General features: G+C 33.8%; 3 protein-coding genes across 3 annotated transcripts in view; all 3 read right to left on the bottom strand.

The window, feature by feature from the left end:
• LOC142533428 (putative inactive ATP-dependent zinc metalloprotease FTSHI 5, chloroplastic) overlaps positions 1 to 4,475 on the bottom strand; it is a 42,336-nt gene extending 37,861 nt beyond the window's left edge. Inside the window, exons 1-2 of the mRNA XM_075640186.1 lie at positions 3,448 to 4,475; positions 1,988 to 2,459 (exon numbers count right to left, since the gene is read on the bottom strand). Of these exons, the coding sequence (XP_075496301.1) occupies positions 1,988 to 2,459; positions 3,448 to 4,376 (1,401 nt within the window). The 5' untranslated portion in view covers positions 4,377 to 4,475. The remainder of the gene's footprint in view (positions 1 to 1,987; positions 2,460 to 3,447) is intronic.
• An 8,010-nt stretch (positions 4,476 to 12,485) lies between these two features.
• LOC142533082 (uncharacterized) lies at positions 12,486 to 15,281 on the bottom strand. Its single transcript, XM_075639700.1, has 3 exons — positions 14,997 to 15,281; positions 14,656 to 14,766; positions 12,486 to 12,931 (listed from the first exon to the last, which is right to left on the bottom strand). Exons 2-3 carry the CDS (start codon positions 14,744 to 14,746, stop codon positions 12,687 to 12,689), a joined length of 336 nt encoding a protein of 111 aa, XP_075495815.1. The 5' UTR covers positions 14,747 to 14,766; positions 14,997 to 15,281; the 3' UTR covers positions 12,486 to 12,686.
• Positions 15,282 to 16,878: 1,597 nt separating this feature from the next.
• Positions 16,879 to 18,929, bottom strand: LOC142532379 (uncharacterized). The gene is made up of 2 exons (XM_075638693.1): positions 16,978 to 18,929; positions 16,879 to 16,882 (listed from the first exon to the last, which is right to left on the bottom strand). Exons 1-2 carry the CDS (start codon positions 18,927 to 18,929, stop codon positions 16,879 to 16,881), a joined length of 1,956 nt encoding a protein of 651 aa, XP_075494808.1.
• Positions 18,930 to 22,614: the final 3,685 nt, after the last annotated feature.

The raw sequence follows: 22,614 nt of genomic DNA, 5'->3' as shown, positions 1-22,614 counted from the left end.
CAATTTCAAACTTTGTATCTTATAAAAAATTGTCACCCTCCTATTGTTCATTTGTCTCTCAGTTAGATGCCATCAACATTCCTAAGAATGTATATGAAGCTCTAGAAATCCCTGAATGGAAAGAGGTGATTTATGAAGAGATGAGAGCTCTGGAAAAAAACTCTACTTGGGAGATGGCTGACCTAACAAGTGGAAAATCTGTGATAGGGTGTAAGTGGATATTTTCCCCAAAATACAACTCTGATGGATCTCTGGAACGGTATAAAGCACGGTTGGTTGCCAAAGGCTTCACCCAAACATATGGGGTTGACTACACAAAAACTTTCTCTCCAGCGGCGAAACTCAATATAGTTCGAGTCATTCTCTCTGCTGCTGCTAATCTTGATTGGCCACTAAATCAGCTAGACGTGAAGGATGCCTTTCTAAATGGTGATCTGGAAAAGGAAGTGTACATGGAACCACCACCTGTAATTACTGATCAGTTTATACCAAAAGTGTGCAAGCTAAAGAAATCACTCTATGAACTGAAACAATCTCCCAGAGCATGGTTCGAAAGGTTCACAAAGTTTCTGAGAAGCCAAGGCTACTGTCAAGGACAATTGGATCATACCCTCTTCACAAAAAGTTCCAAATAGTGGAAAGATTGCAGTGTTAATTGTCTATGTTGATGATATAATATTGACATGTGATGATATAGAAAAGACAAACAGGTTAAAGAAAAGCTTGGCAAAGAGAGTTTGAAATGAAAGACCTAAGGCAGTTGAGGTATTTCCTTGGAATGGAGGTAGCAAGGTCCAAAAGGAGAATCACGGTGTCTCAAAGAAAATACATTCTTGACCTCCTGAAGGAGACAAGGATGGGTGGATGCAAACCATCAGATACACCCAAAGAAGCCAATAAGAAGCTAGGAGATATCAACAATGGCCTTGCAATGGATACAGGAAGATATCAAAGACTGGTCGGGAGATTAATTTATCCCGGACATTGCCTTCGCAGTAAGAGAAATATTTCTCCTTATATTGTCTGTCATATTGTTCTATAAAAAATTATAATTGAAATAATTGTTTAACCATTCTACATCATATAACAATCCGAGAACCAAATTTAGGTCACTAAAAAATTGCTAGCTACTCAGATTTAGCCATTTCCCTACTTGCAAATACTACATTAACTTCAGGAATTGAACTCAAGGTCTTGACTTGGACAACTTTTTAGGCTGACTGGCTGCCTATGTATTAAATAGCTAATGACAACGGGTCAACTCAAAAGTTTTGAATTGCAGAAAAGCCTAAGAGCTACTTTTCTATTATTGTGCTATAAAAATAGCTAAACGGGACATGAGCTTAACTACTGCTCATACAGGCTGAATATAGATACACATTATATATAATCTGTTCAAAATATATAAATTTTGAATAAAATTTTATTTTGGCTCGAAAACTATCATCGACGTATAAATATTATTATTGTTCTAGAACAAATATATTCATTAAAAAAGGTAACAAACACTAAAGTTTTTACTCAATACAACAACATTACTAAAACATACAATTTGTCGGCATTGTATTTTTGTAATATATCATGTTTAAATACCATGACAAATAATGAAATGCTACTTTCATGTGTTGATAGCATAACATATGAGCATGTAAACATGTAATTTTAAGTTTGGTTTGTAGATAGATACAACACCAGAAATTGCATGATCGTATGAATTGGAAAATATCACACTTTTTCAGTTCAGAATAAGATTCTAAGGTCTATGACATTGAGAGGGAGAGATTAATTGATCACCTACATAACATGTGATAAACAATTTTTATTGATCATATGCCATATTATCATTTATATTGAAAAAGAGACCACTTGTAGAAGCTGCATGAACGTTTATTGAATCGCAGGCATTTTTTCACTGTGAGCACGTAAAAACACTTGAAGAGAATTTAAAATTCCAGTTATCCAAGGAAAAATTTTCAGAAAACCTTACCTGTCTTTCAGCCACATACTTTTTACCTAAATCAGGGTCCTCCAATAAATTTCTTTTTAGGTTAGTCTTAACATCATCTCTCCATTTCTTCCAACCGCTAAGTAAATGGAGGCCTACTGCTTTTGGAACTATCACCTCCTTCCTTCCAAACATCCACTTCAACTCAATATCGGGAAAACCCTTGACAATCTCATCTGCGGGTGTGATTGCAATAAAACGTCTTTCTATACCATGTTTCTTCATAGTCTTTTTTATGTGATCTTCGAGGCTCTTTTGCATCTCCTTTGAATCTCTAAGCACTTGCTGAATTCGAAGAGCGAAATCAGTCGCATCTTGATACGAAAGAGAACCCCTCTCCTCATTAGTCAAAACATTGGGTAAAATTATTTGCTCTTTTAACTGCCTATGTGCATGTTCCAATTCTTTCTGAATCTCACCTTTAGAGAGCTTCGTAACAGGGGCTGCCGAAGAACTGTGAACTCAAGACACCAGAAGAAGAATAAGATGCAACAGTTGGATCAGACCCTAACTACTAGAAATGCAATTGTAACCAACCTATCACTCCTATGAAGATTTTGAAACTGTAAACAGCAACAATTACACTTAATATGAAAATATTGTTCCTGAAAACTTGCAAGGGGAGAGGCCATAGAAGTTTCTATGATTAAAAAATTACTTATACCAAGCCGCGTGGTAGGCATGCCCAAGCACAGGTACAGAAAAAAGCTTATTTGTTGCTAAAATGTATGTTCTCAAAAAGGTAGATTTACAAGAAAGTCAACGCATATCATTGGAGCTACCAACGTGCTTAACAATATAAAAATAAGTTGTTTAAAGTTTCTTCTTCCATTGAAGACCTGGGACTGATGAGATACAAGATTGATAGCCTCAGACTCAATGCAGTAGCTATGGATTACAATTCACTCCACGCTGATTTGTACACATTTTTAAACTGAAACATGCAACAACTCTTCCAAGATGTGATTGAAATCCATGTTCTAACTTCTAATTGTTTTCGCACTTTAGCAATGTCCTACTTGTAATCAGGGGCATAGCCAGAAGTTCTTCAACTAGTGGAGAAAATTTGTTTCGATGAGGCGTCTTGATGAGTTACATAACAAAAAAAATTGTTCTATGATTGCTATATAAATGGGAAGGGTGGGAAAACTACCGGGATCAAGACCCTAATAAAACCAAATATGTGTAAAAAATATGGAGAATTTTGTTAAAGTTAAAAGATAACAAGTTAACAACATATATTCAATCAAAATCCTCTGTTATCAATGGATGCTTTGATGATTTACTTTATGTTTCATTATTTTGTACAAATCACCAATATATAAAATACATGCAAACCAACATTTTAACAATCACACAGTAACATTGACGATCATTTTCTTGGTAAATTTCATGAAACACCATCATCACACTTTATTAGTTTAAAGCAATTCACAGTTTACCTCTGAGTGGCACGATTCCTCATATCCCTCGTAAAGCCCTCTACCAATGCCTCACACTCTCTCTCAATAAACAAGAGCTCCCTCACACCAATGCTTAGGGCCATGGTTTCCTTCCCTGATATCAAATCCTCAATCTCATTGATCCTTTCCCCTATGCTATTGTACTCTTTTTCCCAACTCATCCTTTCCTCCCTCAACTTCTGAATACTTACGCCACCACCTTTGGCTTTCCTTAACAAACTCTCTTCCTCCCTCTTCGCCTTAAATAATTTCTCAACGATTTCCTCGGACCGGTTCATCAGCTGATCCTTTTCCCCTTTCAAAACTTTCAACTTCGCATTAAGATCATTCATCATCTCTTCTTGCAACGTCCTCTTAGTAGCTTCAACACCCTTTAAGCTCTCCTTAACTTTAGCGGAAAAATCCTCATTTTCCGATTTTTTGGCCTCGTCTATCATCTTGAGCAGCCTACCCACATCTTCCAACAACCTCCTAGTAAAATTCGAGTACTCGTGACCCTTTTCTTCATTCTCTTTCGGCAACAATAATTCACTCGCAGCAGGTGAAGAGACGGCGGCAAAAGATGGTTTCTGAAACCCAAAAACAGGACAGAAAAATCCCAGAACAACACATAACAACGCATAAGCAATTGGTTTCGCAACGTCGATCCCATTCTGTTCATTTTTATCAAGTTTTGTACAACTAAATGGTATTTTCAGCTGTCGGCCATTGCTGCCAACCATATAACAACTAATAACAGATGACTGAACATATCTAAGCGGAACAGCGTGCGTGGTGATTGGAAACGGCCGGAATCTGAACGAGTGACTTCTGAAGCGAATGAATTTGGGATTTAGCCTAGCGGAGCCATGGATTTCGAAGCAGAATAGAGGATTCTGAAGTGGTGAAGTGAGAGCATTCGGATTCATGAGTGCATTTGGTAAGTGAGAGCAGCAAATCGTGAACTCCGCCTTTGCTCAAAGAGATAAGCCCCCGCTCGGATTACTGGGGTTTTAGACCCAGTTCCAAAATCATCCGCATTTTTAATAAAAATTTAAAAAATAAAATAAAATTTCAAAAAATTGTAATTATGAGTATGTAAAAATAATATTTTTAACATATTTTTATTAAAATTTGCATATATTACAAAAAATTTCTGCATATATTACAAAAAATTTCTTTGTAATAAAAATAATTATTATTATAATAAAAAATAATCTTTTTCATATGTCGGATCGGATCAGATCGGTTCAAAAATTCACCTGAAAAAGTTTACTATAACGAGTTTTTATGTAAATTGAGATAGTATTTAGGAATGTGGTATTCTCAATTACACATTATAGAAATAAACGCCCAGAAATAATAAAAAAATTTAAAAACTAAACAAAGCAATCATCACTAGTGGTGATCACGGTGCGGTTTTGCGGTTTTTTTAAAAAAATTCAAACTGAATTGTCATATGTGGTCGGTTAGTATTTTGAAAAATTAATCGCGATTTTACATGAAAAAATATCCTTGTGGTTTTGAGCGATTTCAAGCGGTTGTGGTCGGTTTATGGTTTTTTTAATGAAAATATTAGAACATATATTCTAATTTATTTGAAAACAACAACAATATATTGTCTTCAAATATAAAATATAATTCAAAACATATAAAGATCAAAATAGATAAAATAATAATCAAATTCAAAACTAAATTAATAATTTAACAACACAACACATTCACAACAAAAATGACATTTACATTATTTTATTCTTTTTTTACTTTCAAACTTCAAACAACTGTTTACAAATTATTATAATTTTAGGTCCAATAATAAGACAAGCGGTTTAGGCGGTGTGGTTTGGTGCGGTTTTTGACAAAAAAATAATCGAACCGCGTATGCAATGCGGTTAATGATTAATATTTTAAATCGCGGTTTTTATAAAATATTATGAAAAACAGTGCGGTGCAATTCAATTTGGGCGATTCAGACGATTAATAAAAAAATTTGATCACCCCTAATCATCACCCCCAACTCAAAAGAAAAATAATCGGCAAATCGGAGATTTAAGATGTCATTCCTTCTGCAGGTTGTGAGTGGGTTGACTGAATTATTGCGACATTCTTTAGAAGAAGTCGAACAAGCTCTAGATGAATTACAAGACATATATTATGAATTTTAAATGTATTAATTTGGGCAATAAAAATTAGCATAATTGATGCAACCCAGGCTTAGAAGTATAAATTAAACGTGCCTATTTGTGAGTTTTTCGAGCTGATTCGAAAAATATATGATCTGTATTTGAGTTTATTGAATTCAAACTGAACTCGAACATGTTCGAACTTTTTTCGAGTCAAACTGACAAATGATATATCCTACACAAAAGTTTTGATATGAAATATATTCATGACAGGAAATAAATTTAGAAAGTTCTAAGTGTTGGAGTTTCGTTTTCTCGTACACAATACGTGATGAAAGTTTAAAATTTTAACTTTGACATTCAAAACATGATTTGGACATCGTATGATTCAAATCCATGCATATAATGTCTAATGTTATTCACTTTTGAATGTCTAATGTTATTCACTTTTGCATTCTAAGACGCTGCAACAACAACTATTTCGGAATTGGTCAAGATAATCCTTCTTGTGATCTACTGGAAATCTCTTTTATTCATCCTCTAAATTAAGTCTATAATCGAAGACTGAATTCTTCGTCTAATTTGCATTAGAAAATAGACGAAATTTTACATTGAGATCAACTCACGGAAATTTCGGAACTCTAATGGCGACAGCGGCTGTGCACGGTGGTGGGAGGGTGGCTCGACCATGAGCCTTGTTTCTCAAGGTGATAGAAATATTTGAGGATAGAAGAGAGAATGAGGGTAAAATTTAGGTTTAAATTTTCTTGTGTTACGTGTTATCAACTTTTGATGATATATATTTATTATCTCTCAATAACTCAATCTTAATCTTACTGTAACTCTTCTAAAACCACAGTTCATATAGGATTAGTTGAATTCTCATTGCCAAAACTCATACATTGTATTTTTAACTATTAAAAACACCTGATATAATTAAATAGTTATTGTCAACTAACATACTCTAGATCCTTATAGAAAATTAAATAATTAATTATTTCTAAATTCCTCTAAAATATTAAAAGAGTGTTTTGATTTATTGAATTGTTTTGGACATTTACGTGGGTGGACTAAAACGCTCTTGATTTTACTAACTAAAATTTTAAGAAAACCAATTATTGTTCAATTTCCACTACCCATTTTCTCAAACTGCCTCCCACTTTTTTTATAATTTCATCTCATTCTTTTAGTATTTACAAAAAAAATATTTTCATTTTTTATTTTAATAATATTTTAAAAATAAAATTGAAATGATAAAAACACGATACAAATCCTAAATCGAGTTAAAGACAAATAAATTAGGACAATAATAAATTATTGATTGGCGTATGTGTTACATTATCTAGAAATATAGTTAAAAATTAAATAAGTCGTGGACGGTTGCCGATCTCAAAATCACGACTCTAACATTCAATATTTTGGTAAATAATATATACCAATTCCGCGAGAGCATGGATCAATGAACATATTGTAAAGACCCGAAATCTTGCAACGGGAAGAACGATATATGTCATAGAAAATTTCAGCTCATTTTGGCACAACGTTTTCGAGTTCCATGCAACCATAATCTTGGAAATTTGAATAATCATATTCCCTCATTATTGACCTTTTATCACCATTTTAATTACTAATTTAAACCACCTATATTAAGAGAAAAATAATGATAATTAAGAGGAGGTTAATGACCATGAATATGTGTTTTATATATGATGTTAATGGTCATGAATATGTGTCATTAAGAGGAGATCAATGACCATGAATAATGACATTTAAGGTGAGATAAATGACATTGAATGGAGTGACCCTTCACCTTACCCTTGGAGGCCTATATATAGATGCTCTGGTTTAGTGTAAAATCACACCAAAAATCCTCCCAAATCACTCATAAGTCTCGGCTACTTCAAGCAAAGAGAAGAGGCTACATTCGGCCATTGTATTGCTGTCAAAGTGCTGCCCAAATCGTTACCGAGGTGCTGCCCATGTTCGACCCAAGTTTTACACAAGTATCGGTTAAGTTCGAATCGTACATTTGAACCAAGAGTAAGTGGGCTTTTGCTATGTATTTCTTTGTAACTTAAACTTTATATAAGTATTTCATGACATGCTTGTATGTGTGTCAAACCATTTTCGAAAATGTTACTATATATTTCATAAAATCTCGATCGATGAACGATATGTTCTTTCTATTTCCGATGTTCTTTGATTTCGCTGAATTCATTCAAAAATTCCAGTAAGTGTTGTTTGATACATCTGATTCTGTGTTGCACTGTTACGATTCGAGTGGCATATGGAACGACGATTGTAAATTCTAGATGGCCCCCATCAGTAGGTATAAAACTGTGTTTTGGCCTCACCCCTTAGAGTATAAATGTAAACAATCCAAACCAAACCAAACAGTATCAGGCTTGAGCTTGGTTCGTTTAGGATTGTTTGAGGCTCGAGCTCGGCTCGAGCTTCTATTATCAGGCTCGAGCTCGGTTTGCATTGAAATTACTAAGCTCGAAAAAAGCTCGAGCTCGGTTTGCATTGAAATTACTAAGCTCGAAAAAAGCTCGAGCTCGGCTCGTTAAAAGCTCGTTTATCATGTTAATTAAGTCGGGCTCGAGCTTGATTCATTAATAGCTCGTTTATCATGTTTAACAAGCCTGGCTTGAGCTCGGCTCGTTTTCGAGCTCATAAAGCATAGAATTGAGCTATGAGCTCGAGTTTGAGCCTGTTAAAAATTAAATATATCTATGAACTAATTTTAAATCAGACATAAAAATATAAATTCATTCATAAATAACCAAAACGACAAAAAGAACAACTAAAAAAACATAAACTCATTATATTATTGAACATCCCAAAATGATACATCCAACATCCAGATAACAAATATTCGTCATACACTGATATCACCATATAAATAACATTGCAATAATTTCACTCTTTTAATACTCCATTCGATGTGTTCCAAATAAATTTTATTTTTTAATTAATATAAATTCATTATATTCAATTTAATATAATATTTTAGGATAATAATTTTTAAAGTTACTCAACGTGTATATGACTTGGTGATGTAAATTTTTTGGGGAAAATAGAATAAATTGATGTATTTCTGTTAATTTATAATGTTTTAAAGAACATTTTAGTATAATGATATGCAAGTAAGATAAAAAAATGTAATTGTGATTATGTGGTGTAAATTAATCTTTTTTTCAACTATGTTTTGTGTTCAATTCCTTCCATTAACATTACTATTAATATTTTTATTTATCAACTCAACAAATGAGCCAAGTTCGAGCTGACGAGCCACCTAAACGAGTCGAGCTCGAGCTTACGAGCCACCTAAACAAATCGAGCTCGAGCTCGTGAGCCTATTATCAAACATGTTTGCGAGCCTATTATCAAACATGTTTGCGAGCTCACGAGCCGAATATCCTTAGGCTTGAGCTTGGTTTGATTAAATTTTCGAGCTCGAAATCGAGCTTGAGTTTGGCTTGATATGATTAACAAACGAACTCAAACGAGCTTTTTATCGAGCCGAGCTTCGAATAGCTCACAAACGGTTTGGTTCATTTACATCCCTACCTTAGAGGACTAACATATGGGGAATAACAGTGTTTTCGTTTGTTCTGATTTGTTTTGTTCTAAATTGTCTGATAATCTTTGTTTCGCATTTCGATTCCGATTCTAATCTGATATGATATACTACGTTTCGAAAATCTGTTTGCAATATGGGTTTTAAATTATATTTTTATGTACTTGTGGTAATCGATCGGCCCCCACTTGCTGAGTGTTTTCCAAAACACTCACCCCTTACATCTCTCCCCAGATAAGAACGAAGATCAATTAAACGAGGATGAATAAGACATGCTTTGGGGTTGGTGATGAAGTTTCGGGATATAAAGATTTCTCGCTTATGTTCTTCCTAATTTTTTATTCAAATTGTACAACGCTTTCACACATTTTATTTCGTTTTGGAATTTATCGCTGTAAGACAATATTATTTTGAGTTAATTGTGAAAAGACTGGTTTTGGTTTATACTGAACTACGAGACTTGTTGTTTGGCGATTATATGATTGTTGAACAACTCCGGTGTCGACTAACCCCGGTCTCGGGGCGTGACACATATTACTTTTAATTGTCATAAAATAAGTATTTCTACTCGTAAAAACTAAACCATGTTTCGTCGTAGCATTAACAATACATGACCTATAGAATTGATCTTTTGTGAAATGGGTCGATCTGGTCCAATCATGCGGTGAAAAATAATATTATTGACATAAAAAGTAATATATTTTAATTGGTTGGGTTGGTTCGGAAGTTTGTCTCACAAAATTTATTTGTATAATGATCTCGTAAGATTCTTTGTATAATATACAATCTTGATTTACATCAAATCAATACTACTTTCCTTACTTTCAAAAAAAAAATAAAAAAAATACTCCATTCCTTATAAATATCGACAAGTTTTAGGTTGTGTATCAATATTTTTCATAAATATTTAAGATCTATAGTATTAAAAAAAAAAAACTAACAAGTTTTATCAGATAAATATTCTTTATGAATATTTAATATCAATGTCTTCAGGATATTAATACATCTTATATCTTAAATCAATGTTTTTAAAAAATATTATCATATTTTATGTCAATATTTTTTGAGAATATTAACGAATCTTGTGTCTTGTATCAATATTATTCGGGAAGATTGACAAATTATATAACTTATATCAATAGTTTGCATAAATATTAATAGATTTAAATTTCGATCAATATATTTTTAAAATATTGATAGATCTTGTATTTTATATTAATATAGATCTTAATCAATATCCTTCAGGAATGTTGATAGATCTAATATCAATATTTTTACTAATAAATCTCACATCAATAATTTTCTGAAATATTGACAGATTTTATATGTTCAAATCAATATTATTCATAAATATTGGTTTTAGATTGATATTATTCAAGAATATATACAAGTTTTAGATTGTGTAACAATGTTTTATCTGGAAAAATATATCTTAGATTTTAAGTTGTAGGTCTAATATTCTTTTAAGTCTTAAATTATAGATCTACCTAGACTATCGATTTTAAAAACAACATTCTTCAAATATTGGTAGATATTAGATCTTGCTAAATATCGATATAGAAATCTTATTGTGCCACTTTAGGAGCATGAACATAAAATTATAAGAGTGTGCTAATTCATGAGCATCAATTGATTTATCATAAAATATAATATTTAATAATAAATTGTGCTCTTCTGATAACAACTTCAAACGAAAAAGTATTTGCGATGATAACATGCTATAAATTAAATGAGAAGTAAGTTCAGGTAATGACTCTGACTATTTTATTCATAATTGAAAATCCCTATTTATAGGGACAAAGATATAATTCAAATTATCATTAAAAAAAATTCTGATTAGCGACGATCATTTCCATCGCTAAAACCGTCGCTAATTTTGGTTAGCGACGGTTTTAGCGACGGATTAGGATATCTATATGAACAGAAAATCTATCAAGATTCAATAATCATATCATAACATAAATTATAATTTATAAAATAAAATGGGCAACAATATTCAGTCGGGCAGTCGTCGTCCTTGCTCGATTTGTATCTTGGAATGATGTAGAAAACGCTTCTTAGACATGATGACGGTAAATTTACTTATCAAGGACCAATGTGCTTGGAAGATTTCAATTCAACATCCCAAGTTTGATTGACATTTCCTTTCTCTGTTACTTTGTTCGGCATAAAAAAGTATGAAGAACACTTTTTCTTTTAATTTATATTTTAATTTCTAGTTTTATAAAAGATCAAAAGATACAGAGCAATCTCTCTGGTGTACTTTGGAAATGTCAAAGCAAAAACAAAATCCCTAAAATGGGCCTATCTTAATTCACTTTACATTTTATCATATAAACAAACATTTTAGTAGAGGAGCGAGTTCACAATATTTGGCAGTCAATAGTTTAGTGGAAAAAAATAACAATCATCTACGAATTGCATATTGTGAACCAATGGATATGAAAATTATTTTCACTTTACATTAACTAGGTAGGGGAGGTGCCCTTACCCAGATTTGTAGATTAACACATGATTATTTATATTTGTGTAGGTGTTTTTAACAATAAAGCTATATGTATTATGAGTGTAACAATTTTTTATTTTCTTTTATATCTATATTCATACATTTAGTATTTCTGGTTGACAATGTGCTTAACATAATAAGAAATTTGGGAAGATAAGGAATTTGTTAAGCGAAAATAGTTAGGAAAAAGATTGTGTTGGTGTTCAAATGAGAGAATTTTAATAACATGTTTCAAACTGACTATACAGTATTTGCTCATCTGAAAATCTAATGAGGGATCTATTCCGTAAATAAGTTATTATAAATTCGAAAATAGAAGATCCATAGCTGATCCCACTGCTAGCTAGTGAATATTGGCAATTTTAATGGTACAATTATTTATTAGGATTTGGGAGCTGAGACGTGAAACAGGGTTTTCGAATTCTACCCCGTTAAATTTATAAATTGACATCGTCAATATATATTTCTAATAAAATAAAATTTTGTTGTATTTGTTTTTACCGTACCTAATATATATAATCTTATAAAAAGATGGCTGATATAATATACTAAATTTGACATTAAGAGAATATATTTTGGCAATATTATCAAATTTAAATAGAGAAAAAAGTGATTTCAAACAATTGGACGTTTACAGAAAATTTCAATTTGAGTATTAATTGTTCAGTATAATCGATCACCAAATATTATTTTTATAACTATTTAAAGTAGTTGTTCATCCATAGTCATGTCTCACTCATTTTTATTAGACGAAAATGATAACGACGTTAGGTAATTCGGCGTAAAGAACTAAAGTGAGGCCCAATTATATCCAAAAACTCGGCGATCTGTCTGGTGCAAATCTCATCCCAGTATTTTGATTTTTTTTTTTACAAGCCAAATTCAAAACAGAACAAAATCAAAGAACAAGTTCCTCTAACATCCAATTTCTTTCTACTTTCCCTCCGTTTGAACACCCCAAATAACTACCATTTAAACTCAAGCACCAACGGCTACTGTATTCAAACCCAACACATAACAACTTTTGTTAATGGTTCTTCGAGGTATCATCATCACCATTATGTTCATGAGAATCTTCATTTCTTTTCCTTTTGTCGGATGAAGATGATGGCAACTCTTGAATTTCTCCATCTAGGTCTTCCTCATCATCTTCTTCTTCGAGATCTTCCTCGATTTCAGGATCTTCATCGTCGCCTCCAGGGTCCAGGTCACTACCACATATATGTGGTTCAGCACGCCCAACAGGTTGTACCAGATACCCATTGTTGTAATCTTCCTCCCGTAACAAACTAAATTCAATTAGTTGAAACAACATACTTGAAATTCCTATCCGATTAGTAGACATGATTTTTTCTTCAAAAGTTTTTGGGCGTTGCAGCAAGATAAGGAAAAAATTAAGCATATCCAAAGAGAAGAGAATGCAAGAATAACTTGCCATTAAGAGAAAACCAAAATCAAAGAATGTTCACAAATTACACTCAGCCACCAAATCATCACACCGTTAAAAGTAAACCAATCCAAAAAGAGACAGGATAAACACTTGTATTCTGCAGATACACCCGAACATTGAAGAAAATACACATATCAGAAAAGAACAGAATAAATAACATCCATAATTCAGTCCCAGCTAAAGTAACGACAAAAAGTAGCATACAAAAATACGATCAATGAACCACATAATCAGGACATTGATGGCAGAACAAGACAATTGCAATACACATGTTTTATGTACAATGCAAGGATTCAACTGGCAGAGTTTGATGGCACAAAATATATCTCTGAGTAAATAACAACATGAAACCCTTTTCAGTTATCCTATTTGTATTTAATGGCCTCGAAAGGCTCACTTTTAGTCATGCATCTTTAGAAAACTTCCTAGAAACTTCAAACCAGCAAGTTTTTACAGAAAATGAGTTCTCAAGCACGAAAGTGCTTCCAGCAAACTACTCCAAGATCTGTTCACAACAAAAACTTCCATTTTGACTGATTTTCTATTGCAAAACACAAAAAATAGTAAGAACTCAAGAAATAACCAAAAGATAAAATCATGTTGTGCCTGACTCAAAATTGAAAAACTTCAGAAGCCTTGACAATTATGACAGAAACTCAAAATAAATTTTTTATGGGCAGACTAACTATGACTTTTAGCTACATATGCACACAATAACCTAGGAATAAAAAAGTTAATATGATCCGTAAGTTGGTCGCAAGTTTATAAATCTATTGAAAATTAATAGAATACCAACAAGTGAAAAATTGAATACACTTTATCACAGACGAGCCAAAAGATTTCCGAGATGGATTAGAACTTGCACTCGAAGAGGCAATCCTAAACTTCATTTATAAGCTAATGTGTGAGGATATAAAATCAGCTTTTGATATACAAGAGAGAGAGAAACAAGACTGGCATTCCAGTTCAAAATTCAACCTTTATGAAAACAACTAAACAAACATTGTTGTCCATAAAGTTAAACATAAAGAGTATCAATTTTAATCAACCACAATTCACATCCAGATCACTACTAACGCAAATCACCTCTGGTAGTAGTTCTCCTACATTGACATGAAATGAGAAATAAAATAGTACCATGAAAATTCTTCTTCGGAAATCAAGTCGAGTGGTTCATTTTTTATTCGCATATAAAACTACAAAAATAAAAAGCTCAAATTCGTTGTTATTGTGATTATCACAAATCAATATAAGATTATGAAGACCGTGATAGATATTATGAGTGCTTATTTTATAATATTTCCCATCAATAACGAGGCTGATGATTATAACAAAATCAAGAGAATCAATAATAACAATTTCTTAAAATTTATATTGGAATCCAATCAATCCCAATCAATTCCAAAAGCCCAATCACCAACCCCCAAATCTCTTTCACTCACCCAAAAGAATCCATACTCCAAAGAACAATAGAAGAAGAAGAAACCCAAGATTCGAGGGGAAACGAAAAAAAAAGCGGGACAAATTAAAAGCAGTAAAAGCTTACCAACGGCAAGAAGAGGGAAAGACATACAACAGAGGTAAAAGCGAGAAGCTGTAAGAAGAAGAGGACCATGGACGACGCGCCGAACAGACATTTCTTGCTGGAAGTGGCTCGCTGTAATGGGGGGAAAGACAAAGCCGAGGCAAAGTAAAAGCAGGAGGAGGGATGTCAAAGAGAGCATAACAAACAAAACAAAAATAGGACAAGGAAGCGATACAAGCGAAGAAGAAGCAACTATAAAAATCAGACAAACAAGACAAGAAAAAAACAAGGACAAACCCAAGAATTGAAGGTACGTTCAGGGGGAAAAGAAGGGGAAGAAAACAGACACAATAGAGGCTTACCAGGCTGTAGAAGGGTGAAAGCAACCCAGCACAGGTGACACCGAGAAGCTGGAAGAAGAAGGACCGAAGAGACACCTGAGGCAAATCTTTTTGTGCTGGACTCTGCTAACCAAGGCAAGGAAAACAAAGAAAGAGGAGGAAAACTGAAAAACGAAGGAACCTCGGTGCAACCAGAAGCAACATGGTGTGGTGGAGAGAAGAGCAGAGCCCACGTAATATTGTCCCTCAGTTGTGGTGTAGTGGAAGTGACACGTGTTTTTTCTTTTAACCGGGAACCGTACCTAAACTGGCCAACCTAAACTTATTCGTGCTTTCATATAAGTAGATTATAGTTGAAATGTTATTGAAATGTCAGTAGAAAAACCTTGAAAGATTATTAGTTTGTTATAACTCAGTCCTTCTAAGTCTACATACGGCCTTTGCCCATTGATTTCACCCCTAAGAGTAATAGCAAAGTAGTCTTAGAAACTTGATATTGTGTGGCAAAGTGTGCAAGTAAACACCATTAATTTGGAGAATTTTTATAGAGAAGATATATATAACAACACTTGATGAGAGAAGAATGAGTTGTTGGGTTGATTTACGAATGAATTCCTATACATATTCATGTCGACTCTAAGTATGGATGAATAAGATCAACCTAATCTAATGGTGGAGATCAACTCTTTAGAATATTCTATACTGCTTTATATAACTAGTAAAGGACACGTGCGTTGCACGTGGCATTGAATGAAATAGTATAAGATAATGATATATATACTACATTTTTCATTGATGTATTGATAATTAATTACTCATAGTTTATTTAATTTTCAAACTAATGTAACAGATCAATTGAATTATTTTCTTGTTTAATCCTAATTTTAGTATTCTTGAGTTCTTTATTCGAGGCGTCATTTTATTGTCAAATTGACATTAGCATTCTTTCAATGATATAGGATTCTAAAGCTTCACTTTCATAAAGGGATGAAAACAGAGATGCAGATATAAATAATATTAATTTTATTATCAAATGAAGTAGTTAAAAATATTGTAAGAAAGAATTTAGATGTATAATTTTGTAAATGACATTATTCTTCAATTCTATTGTATTCGAAAAAGTAGAGGAAGAGCTGAATTATCGCAGCAGGTGAAAGAAAATATACAAACCAAAATTACAAAAGCCACCAAAAAATAGCCAATAGAAAAAAGAAAATATGTCGTATCAATTAGAAGTCAAAGAAAATTACAACTAAAAAACTCCACCTCGTTTGTTTCAAAAAAATCAAAAATACCTCATCAGCATAACGTCGAAAAGATCAAAAGTATGGAAATACCTGTAAAAAAAATAAAAAAAATAAGTAACCCAGGTAATATCTAGTAACTTGAGGACGGAAAAGAAACACAACTGCAACATAAATTGTAATTTGACTTGGGAATAAAGCCAATAAATATGGCAAAGAATGAATGGCTAACCTTTTAATCTTGCAATAATCACGAGGAAAAATGTTGCAGCACCTCACGGTGAACGACATATCTTGTCTTGATGTCACCAAATTTATTTATCCCATCCATTTTAATCAGTACTTTGGTATTTGCCATTGATGTTCCCCGTGATAATGCAACATACAACTGACCATGTGAGAACACCGGCTCCGGTAGATAAACACCGACAACAGGAATGGTTTGTCCTTCAGCCTTGTTAATTGTCATTGCAAAACAAAGGCGAATCGGGAACTGCTTCCTTTTAAAAGTGAATGGATATACTTCATTTTCAGATGGAGACAATGGAATTCGAGGTATAAAAACTTGCTTTCCAGCATGTATGCCAACGGAAATTTCGGCATGAATAACGTTTTCTTTAAATTCTTTGCAAACCATGCGAGTTCCGTTACATAAACCATCAGCTGGATCAAGATTCCTCAACAACATAACAAGACAATTTTTTTTCAAAATTAAACAGTGTGGCGGCATACCATTCGGTATCAACGAATTTAAAAACTCTGCTGGATAAGAATTGTGAGTATCATCAACACCTTCATCAAAACTTAAATATGTCTTAAGCTCTCCAGGGAAAGATGCAATGAGTTTTTGTTCAGAGGAGTCAACATCATCTGTGTTAACACTAATAATCATCTCGGAAGGAATTTTAATATTACCATCACTATCAGTTGGCTCCATTCCTCTACCAATACGAAGCAAGTAATCTCCAAACGTAGGATCCGCCTTAGCTCTCATATTTTCGGACAATATTAGTTGTTGCATATGTGGATACAAATATGACTTAATCAAGCTTCCACTAATAGTTTCTTGGACAGTAGCCTTGGGAATAACAGGCAAGACTTGCATTAAATCCCCTCCAAGAACCACAACTTTACCCCCAAACGGCTCTCGAATACCAACAATATCCTGAAGAGTTCGGTCAACAGCCTCAATAGCCAAACGAGAAGCCATTGGAGCTTCATCCCATATAATCAACATAGCTCGTCGTAGTAACTCAGCTAGACCACATTGTTTTGAAATAGTGCAAACACTTCTTTCGTGTAATTTAATTGGAATCTTGGATCGTGAATGAGACGTTCGCCCACCAGGCAAAATAGAAGCTGCAACACCCGAAGTTGCTGTTGCAAGAGCAATCATTTTTTTTGATCGAACATTGGCAAGAAGAGCCCTGTACAAAAATGTTTTTCCAGCACCACCAGGGCCATGAACAAAAAACAATCCTTGTTTTCCAGAATTTACGTATTCGAGAATTATGTTGAATGCTTCTTGTTGCCCCACATTGAGACGAGATTGCGCCAAACAGTCGTCAGATGACACTGCAATAGAAATTTCATCTAATATTTCTCTTGGCACAGTCTTTCCAGAGTTGCATGTATTAATTGGTATTCTTGGCAAATCATAGATTTCAATATTTTTTCCCATACTCTCCAAAATAAGGTTGAGAGCACACAACGTTTCAGACAACAAATATGAATGTTCAATGTAATCTTGTCGCCGAAAATCCTCAGACAAATGATCATAAAATGTATCCCACATTTTTCGAACATCTGAAGGTTCACAATAAACCAAAATGGTCGCAAAGAGTCGTCTCAAAGCATTTGGCATTTGGAAGCTAACAGCCTCACGTAAAGATTCAAAATAACCTTTATCAGATTCAAGCAACCCCCTCAATTGAGCAGCTTCCTTGAAAGAAAAACAAGTATGTCGATTGGGTGTCAAGAGATCATCGAAAGATCTAGGTCCTCGAACATGAAGAAGCAATAATCTCAAATAATATCTCTCACCTTCAATAGGGTTTGCATTGTTTATCCGACCAATTACTTTTCGGTGTTTTCTTTCGAGCCAACACTTTCCCTGCTTGTCCCAAACATAATGCTCGGGGAATTCAGAATATAGAAGATTTTTTGCTTTATCGTCAATCGAACACTTATAAAAGAATTCAGTTAACATTTTCTTCGATGTTTGCTCTAAATATAAAAGGCTTCGCAGATTTTGATTTCTCCAGAACGTCACGCAATGTTTGTTAGGTAAATGAAGTGGTAGATTGATCATAGCTGGAGATATTTCATTCAAATCAAACTCAAAAATCCTCCACATTGCCTCTGGTGCGGACACCCATCGGGCATCCTGGAAATTTTTAATCTCATCAACACATTCCAAGTCAGGGGGGACAAGATTAACTGCTACTCTATCATGACCTTTGTATATATATTTATACAAATACTTAACAGCAGTCACACCTGAACAAACCTCCACATTAAGATGACAATCATACCTGTACAACAAATAAGGATTATAAGGAACAACCCATTGTGAATTTAATCCAGCCTTCCGCACATCCACAATTTGATCATCATCCCTTCTTCGGTATATAGGATAACCATTTTCCCCTAAAGCAGATTTTTCGCAAAATTGCCGAGGATAATGATTCTTACACCGCCCTTCAACCATACAAGAATTTTTTTATTCAAATTCCCACATGGGCCATGCATCATATGTCTCACAACTAATTTAAAAAGACAAGGATGAGTGTTTTTGTTTGGACGTTTTGCTGAAACAAAATTATCAAACATATCTGGGGAATTAATCTCGTAGTCATGTTTCAGTATCACAAGCATGTGTACATGTGGTAGTCCCCTTTTCTGAAATTCAATTGTGTACACATAAGCTGATACATGCCCAAAAATTGACTTATGAATTATCTGATCCTTCAAATCTAGCAACTTGGCTCGAAAAACTCTAGAAGTTAAATCCGGGCGATCTTGTGCACGTTGGCCTTTGAACAAATTATCAGTTATTTCACGCCAATCTGGATTGCAAGTCATTGTAATAAATAAATCAGGTTTTCCAAATACTCTCACCAATGCAATTGCATCAAGATATCTTCGATGCATGTCTCTTGGACCACCAATAAAAGATCCTGGAAGAACAATTCGTTGCCCAACTTCGCTACCTCTAGTTTCTCCTCTAAAAACACTATCAACAATACCTTGATATAAATCAGATCTCATCTCTGCTTGATTTTTCCGATAATAATCAAGCCTTGTAGTTTCAAGTTTTATATACATATCGACAACAAACTGCTGCAATAGTCGCCCAGCATACAAAATAACAGACGTAGAGTTGTCTCTAATTTGGAGCTTGTAACAATAATATTCACGACAAGAAACCATCTTGTCATTGGACCTACGAGAATCTGCAACAAAATTAACAAAAGTCAGAAAACAGAGATCATGAACATAACAATATACTAACAAACATGTAAATGAGAAAATAAATTTATGAAAACTTACTTTGGGTTTCTCCACTCAATACATCATCCAACGAAGAGAAATCCACATGCATCAAAACATCGTTATCCAACTGAGCATTAATTTAACTGTTCTTAAGCTTAGGAATATGTTGGTGCCAGCCATTTTCACCATTAGGGAAAAACAATGGATATTGCAATGGATCGTAACAACCAAAGTAATGTTGTATCTTATGAGTTCGTCCATCATGACCATAAATAACAATATCTCTATCATATGATATATTTGGATCATTTTCTTCCACCCAAATAGCAGCAACCTGATCAACTTTAGGCGAATTATAGCGTCTTTGATCCAACACAGCATTCTTACAAATATGCAACCTTATATCATCAATAGAAGAGAATCCATTTATTCTACGCAACAATTCCGCATAAGGGTTTTTCTTCAAAACTTCCATCAACAATAGCATAGTACCTTCTTCAAGATCAGCTTCACTCATAATATTCATCCTATTATACAATTCATTATCACTGTCCCAAAAGTATAGCTGAAAATAACATGGACCATCTTCTCTAGGCACAAGAGGTGGCAAAGTATGACATATTTGTCCCAGAACTCTGAATGTGTAGACTCCACGACGGGACGAAGCAAGTTCTTTATCAACCTTTACACCAAAGGACGTGAAAGAAAAAATGCAATTATAGACACGAACCTTGCTACGAAATTCAATCGATGTCGGGGATTCATTATCCATGAACAAATTCATTAATCCAGTCGGTATAACCGACTCGGCAAGTCTAACTTTACCGTTGTCACAACAAAATGATGGAGGCTCGGACTGAAACTTTTTGGCTCAACAGAAACGACAATAAGAAAGAGGAGGCAAAACATGGAGATCAACAAATCCTCGTTCAACTACGGAGGCGTTTGAGAAATAATATGGCATGAAACAAACCCAATACGAGGAAAAAAAAAAAGAAAACATCAACCAATGAAAAAACACTTAGACAATAAGAAGATGACAAATTTAAAATTTCCTAATAAAAGTAAATATTGTTGACAAATCTATAGTAAACAGACGTATTGTTATATTTTATGGGATACTTGAATTTCTTTTAGTGCACCTTTTGGGATTTTTTCCTTTTTTATGGGAATAATCCAATATGAATTGTGTTGGACTACACCAAAGTGACACTGATGTTTCGTAGTTATTTAAAAATTAACAATTTGATAATAGAGAACAAATATGTAAGAGAAGCAAAGCTAACGTTTTTTTGTTTACCTTTTTAAAGCTCAAAATGATTTGTAAAACAAAATGACGAAAACTAATGTTACATATGACCGACACCCAAAAAATGAGAGAGAATAACCAACCCATGAAGAAAGAATTTGAGCCATGACATTGAATACCAATACCAATGCCCGGTAAAAGCATTTGAGTCACGACATTGAATACCAATACCCGGAAAAATTTCTTAAAATTAATCAATTGATGACTCTAAGAAAATTGATATGTTGATGTGTAGCCTGCACTTGAGCATCAATGGGTTTTCAATGTGATGTGATTAAAAAAATCATGATTTCACATTTTCTTAGTCCAAAATAACAAAGAGAAGAGCAAACATATAAAACAACAAAGCAAGGAGGGAGCAAGACGGTAATTAGTTGATTAGTCTATAGAAAAGAGGAAGGAAAAGGGCAAAGTAACATGCCATCATATAGAACAACAAAGTAAGAAGAGCTAAATGAACAATGATGGTGGCCAACTTGTAATAACACCGCCTGTGAAAGTCTGTGGAGTGAAAATAAATGATAATTTGAAGGAACTGGTAAGGGAGAGGACTAACCAGAAGGTTGCGCAACCTCGGCAAAACCCCTGCACACCAAGAGACCAAGAAGGAGAAGGGTAAAAGAATGATCAGGCATACACGGGGACAGACTAAAAGTCAAAAATATGCATGCCCAAAGCAATAGGAGGAAAACCTGGAACCCAAAGCAGAGAAGGACGATGATTTTCTACCCCTCATGGTGGAAGAACACACATGCAGAAACATGAAATGAGGAACAAGAAGCCAATAGCGAGACATCTGAGAGAAAGCAAACTGATGAATGATGTTGCGTAAGGAATATACAAATGAACAGTGTCACGAATAGACCAATGAAACCGATGCATGAACTAATTTAAGATAGGAATAAATATAATTTAAGAGAAATTCACAAATACACCAACGTAACCGATGCATGAAATAATTTAAGATAGAAAACTAATTAAATATTCTAGATTGAAATGTCTAACGTGTCCCAAATACTGAAAGCCAAGCATCCAGGGGCACGTTTGGAAATACACAATTATTGAAATGACTAACGTGTCCCAATATTGAAAGCAAGCACTCGGGGCACGTTTGGAAAAACACAATTGGCTACACTTTTAAGATAGAAATAGATAGAAGATTATAGAACTCCATACACACTCATGTCTTTTACAAAATATAAGAGAGTTGTCGAATAATCTAGATCTTCTTCTAAGACTCACAACTAGACTTGGTCTTCTACACAGCATTCTAAGTTTTTCCACATGAGCCTAGAATGTAATTAGATTGGTAATTCCAGCGAGTTGATCTCAACGTATTAGACAAGGAAAATTCGTCTTATATAGATAGAATCGAACTTTAATTTAAAATAACTTCATGTTCATGTTTTGTTCTAGCATTTGTTGCAACGTAGGATACGACAACTTATTAACAATTTCAGATTTGCACATCTTATCTACCCAACAATTTGTACACATAGCCATGAATACACAAACAAATTTTAAATCCATAATCGAGTAGAAAACATTATTTTCATCAAAGTGTCGAAAAGTTCGTCTTTTTTTAGAGTTA

The sequence above is a fragment of the Primulina tabacum genome, chromosome 18, assembly GCF_025594145.1.
Source record: "Primulina tabacum isolate GXHZ01 chromosome 18, ASM2559414v2, whole genome shotgun sequence".
NCBI classification, from domain to species: domain Eukaryota; kingdom Viridiplantae; phylum Streptophyta; class Magnoliopsida; order Lamiales; family Gesneriaceae; genus Primulina; species Primulina tabacum.
Note: the sequence above shows the minus strand (reverse complement) of the source record. Positions and strands in the feature narration are given on the sequence as shown.

Excerpts from the sequence above, each read along its gene's own strand:
- LOC142532379 (XM_075638693.1), bottom strand. The coding sequence starts at position 18,929 with ATGGTTGAAGGGCGGTGTAAGAATCATTATCCTCGGCAATTTTGCGAA.
- LOC142533082 (XM_075639700.1), bottom strand. The coding sequence starts at position 14,746 with ATGTCTGTTCGGCGCGTCGTCCATGGTCCTCTTCTTCTTACAGCTTCT. Across the intron at positions 12,932-14,655 it reads TTTCCCTCTTCTTGCCGTTG|ATTACAACAATGGGTATCTG; the intron begins GTAAGCTTTTAC and ends TACGGGAGGAAG.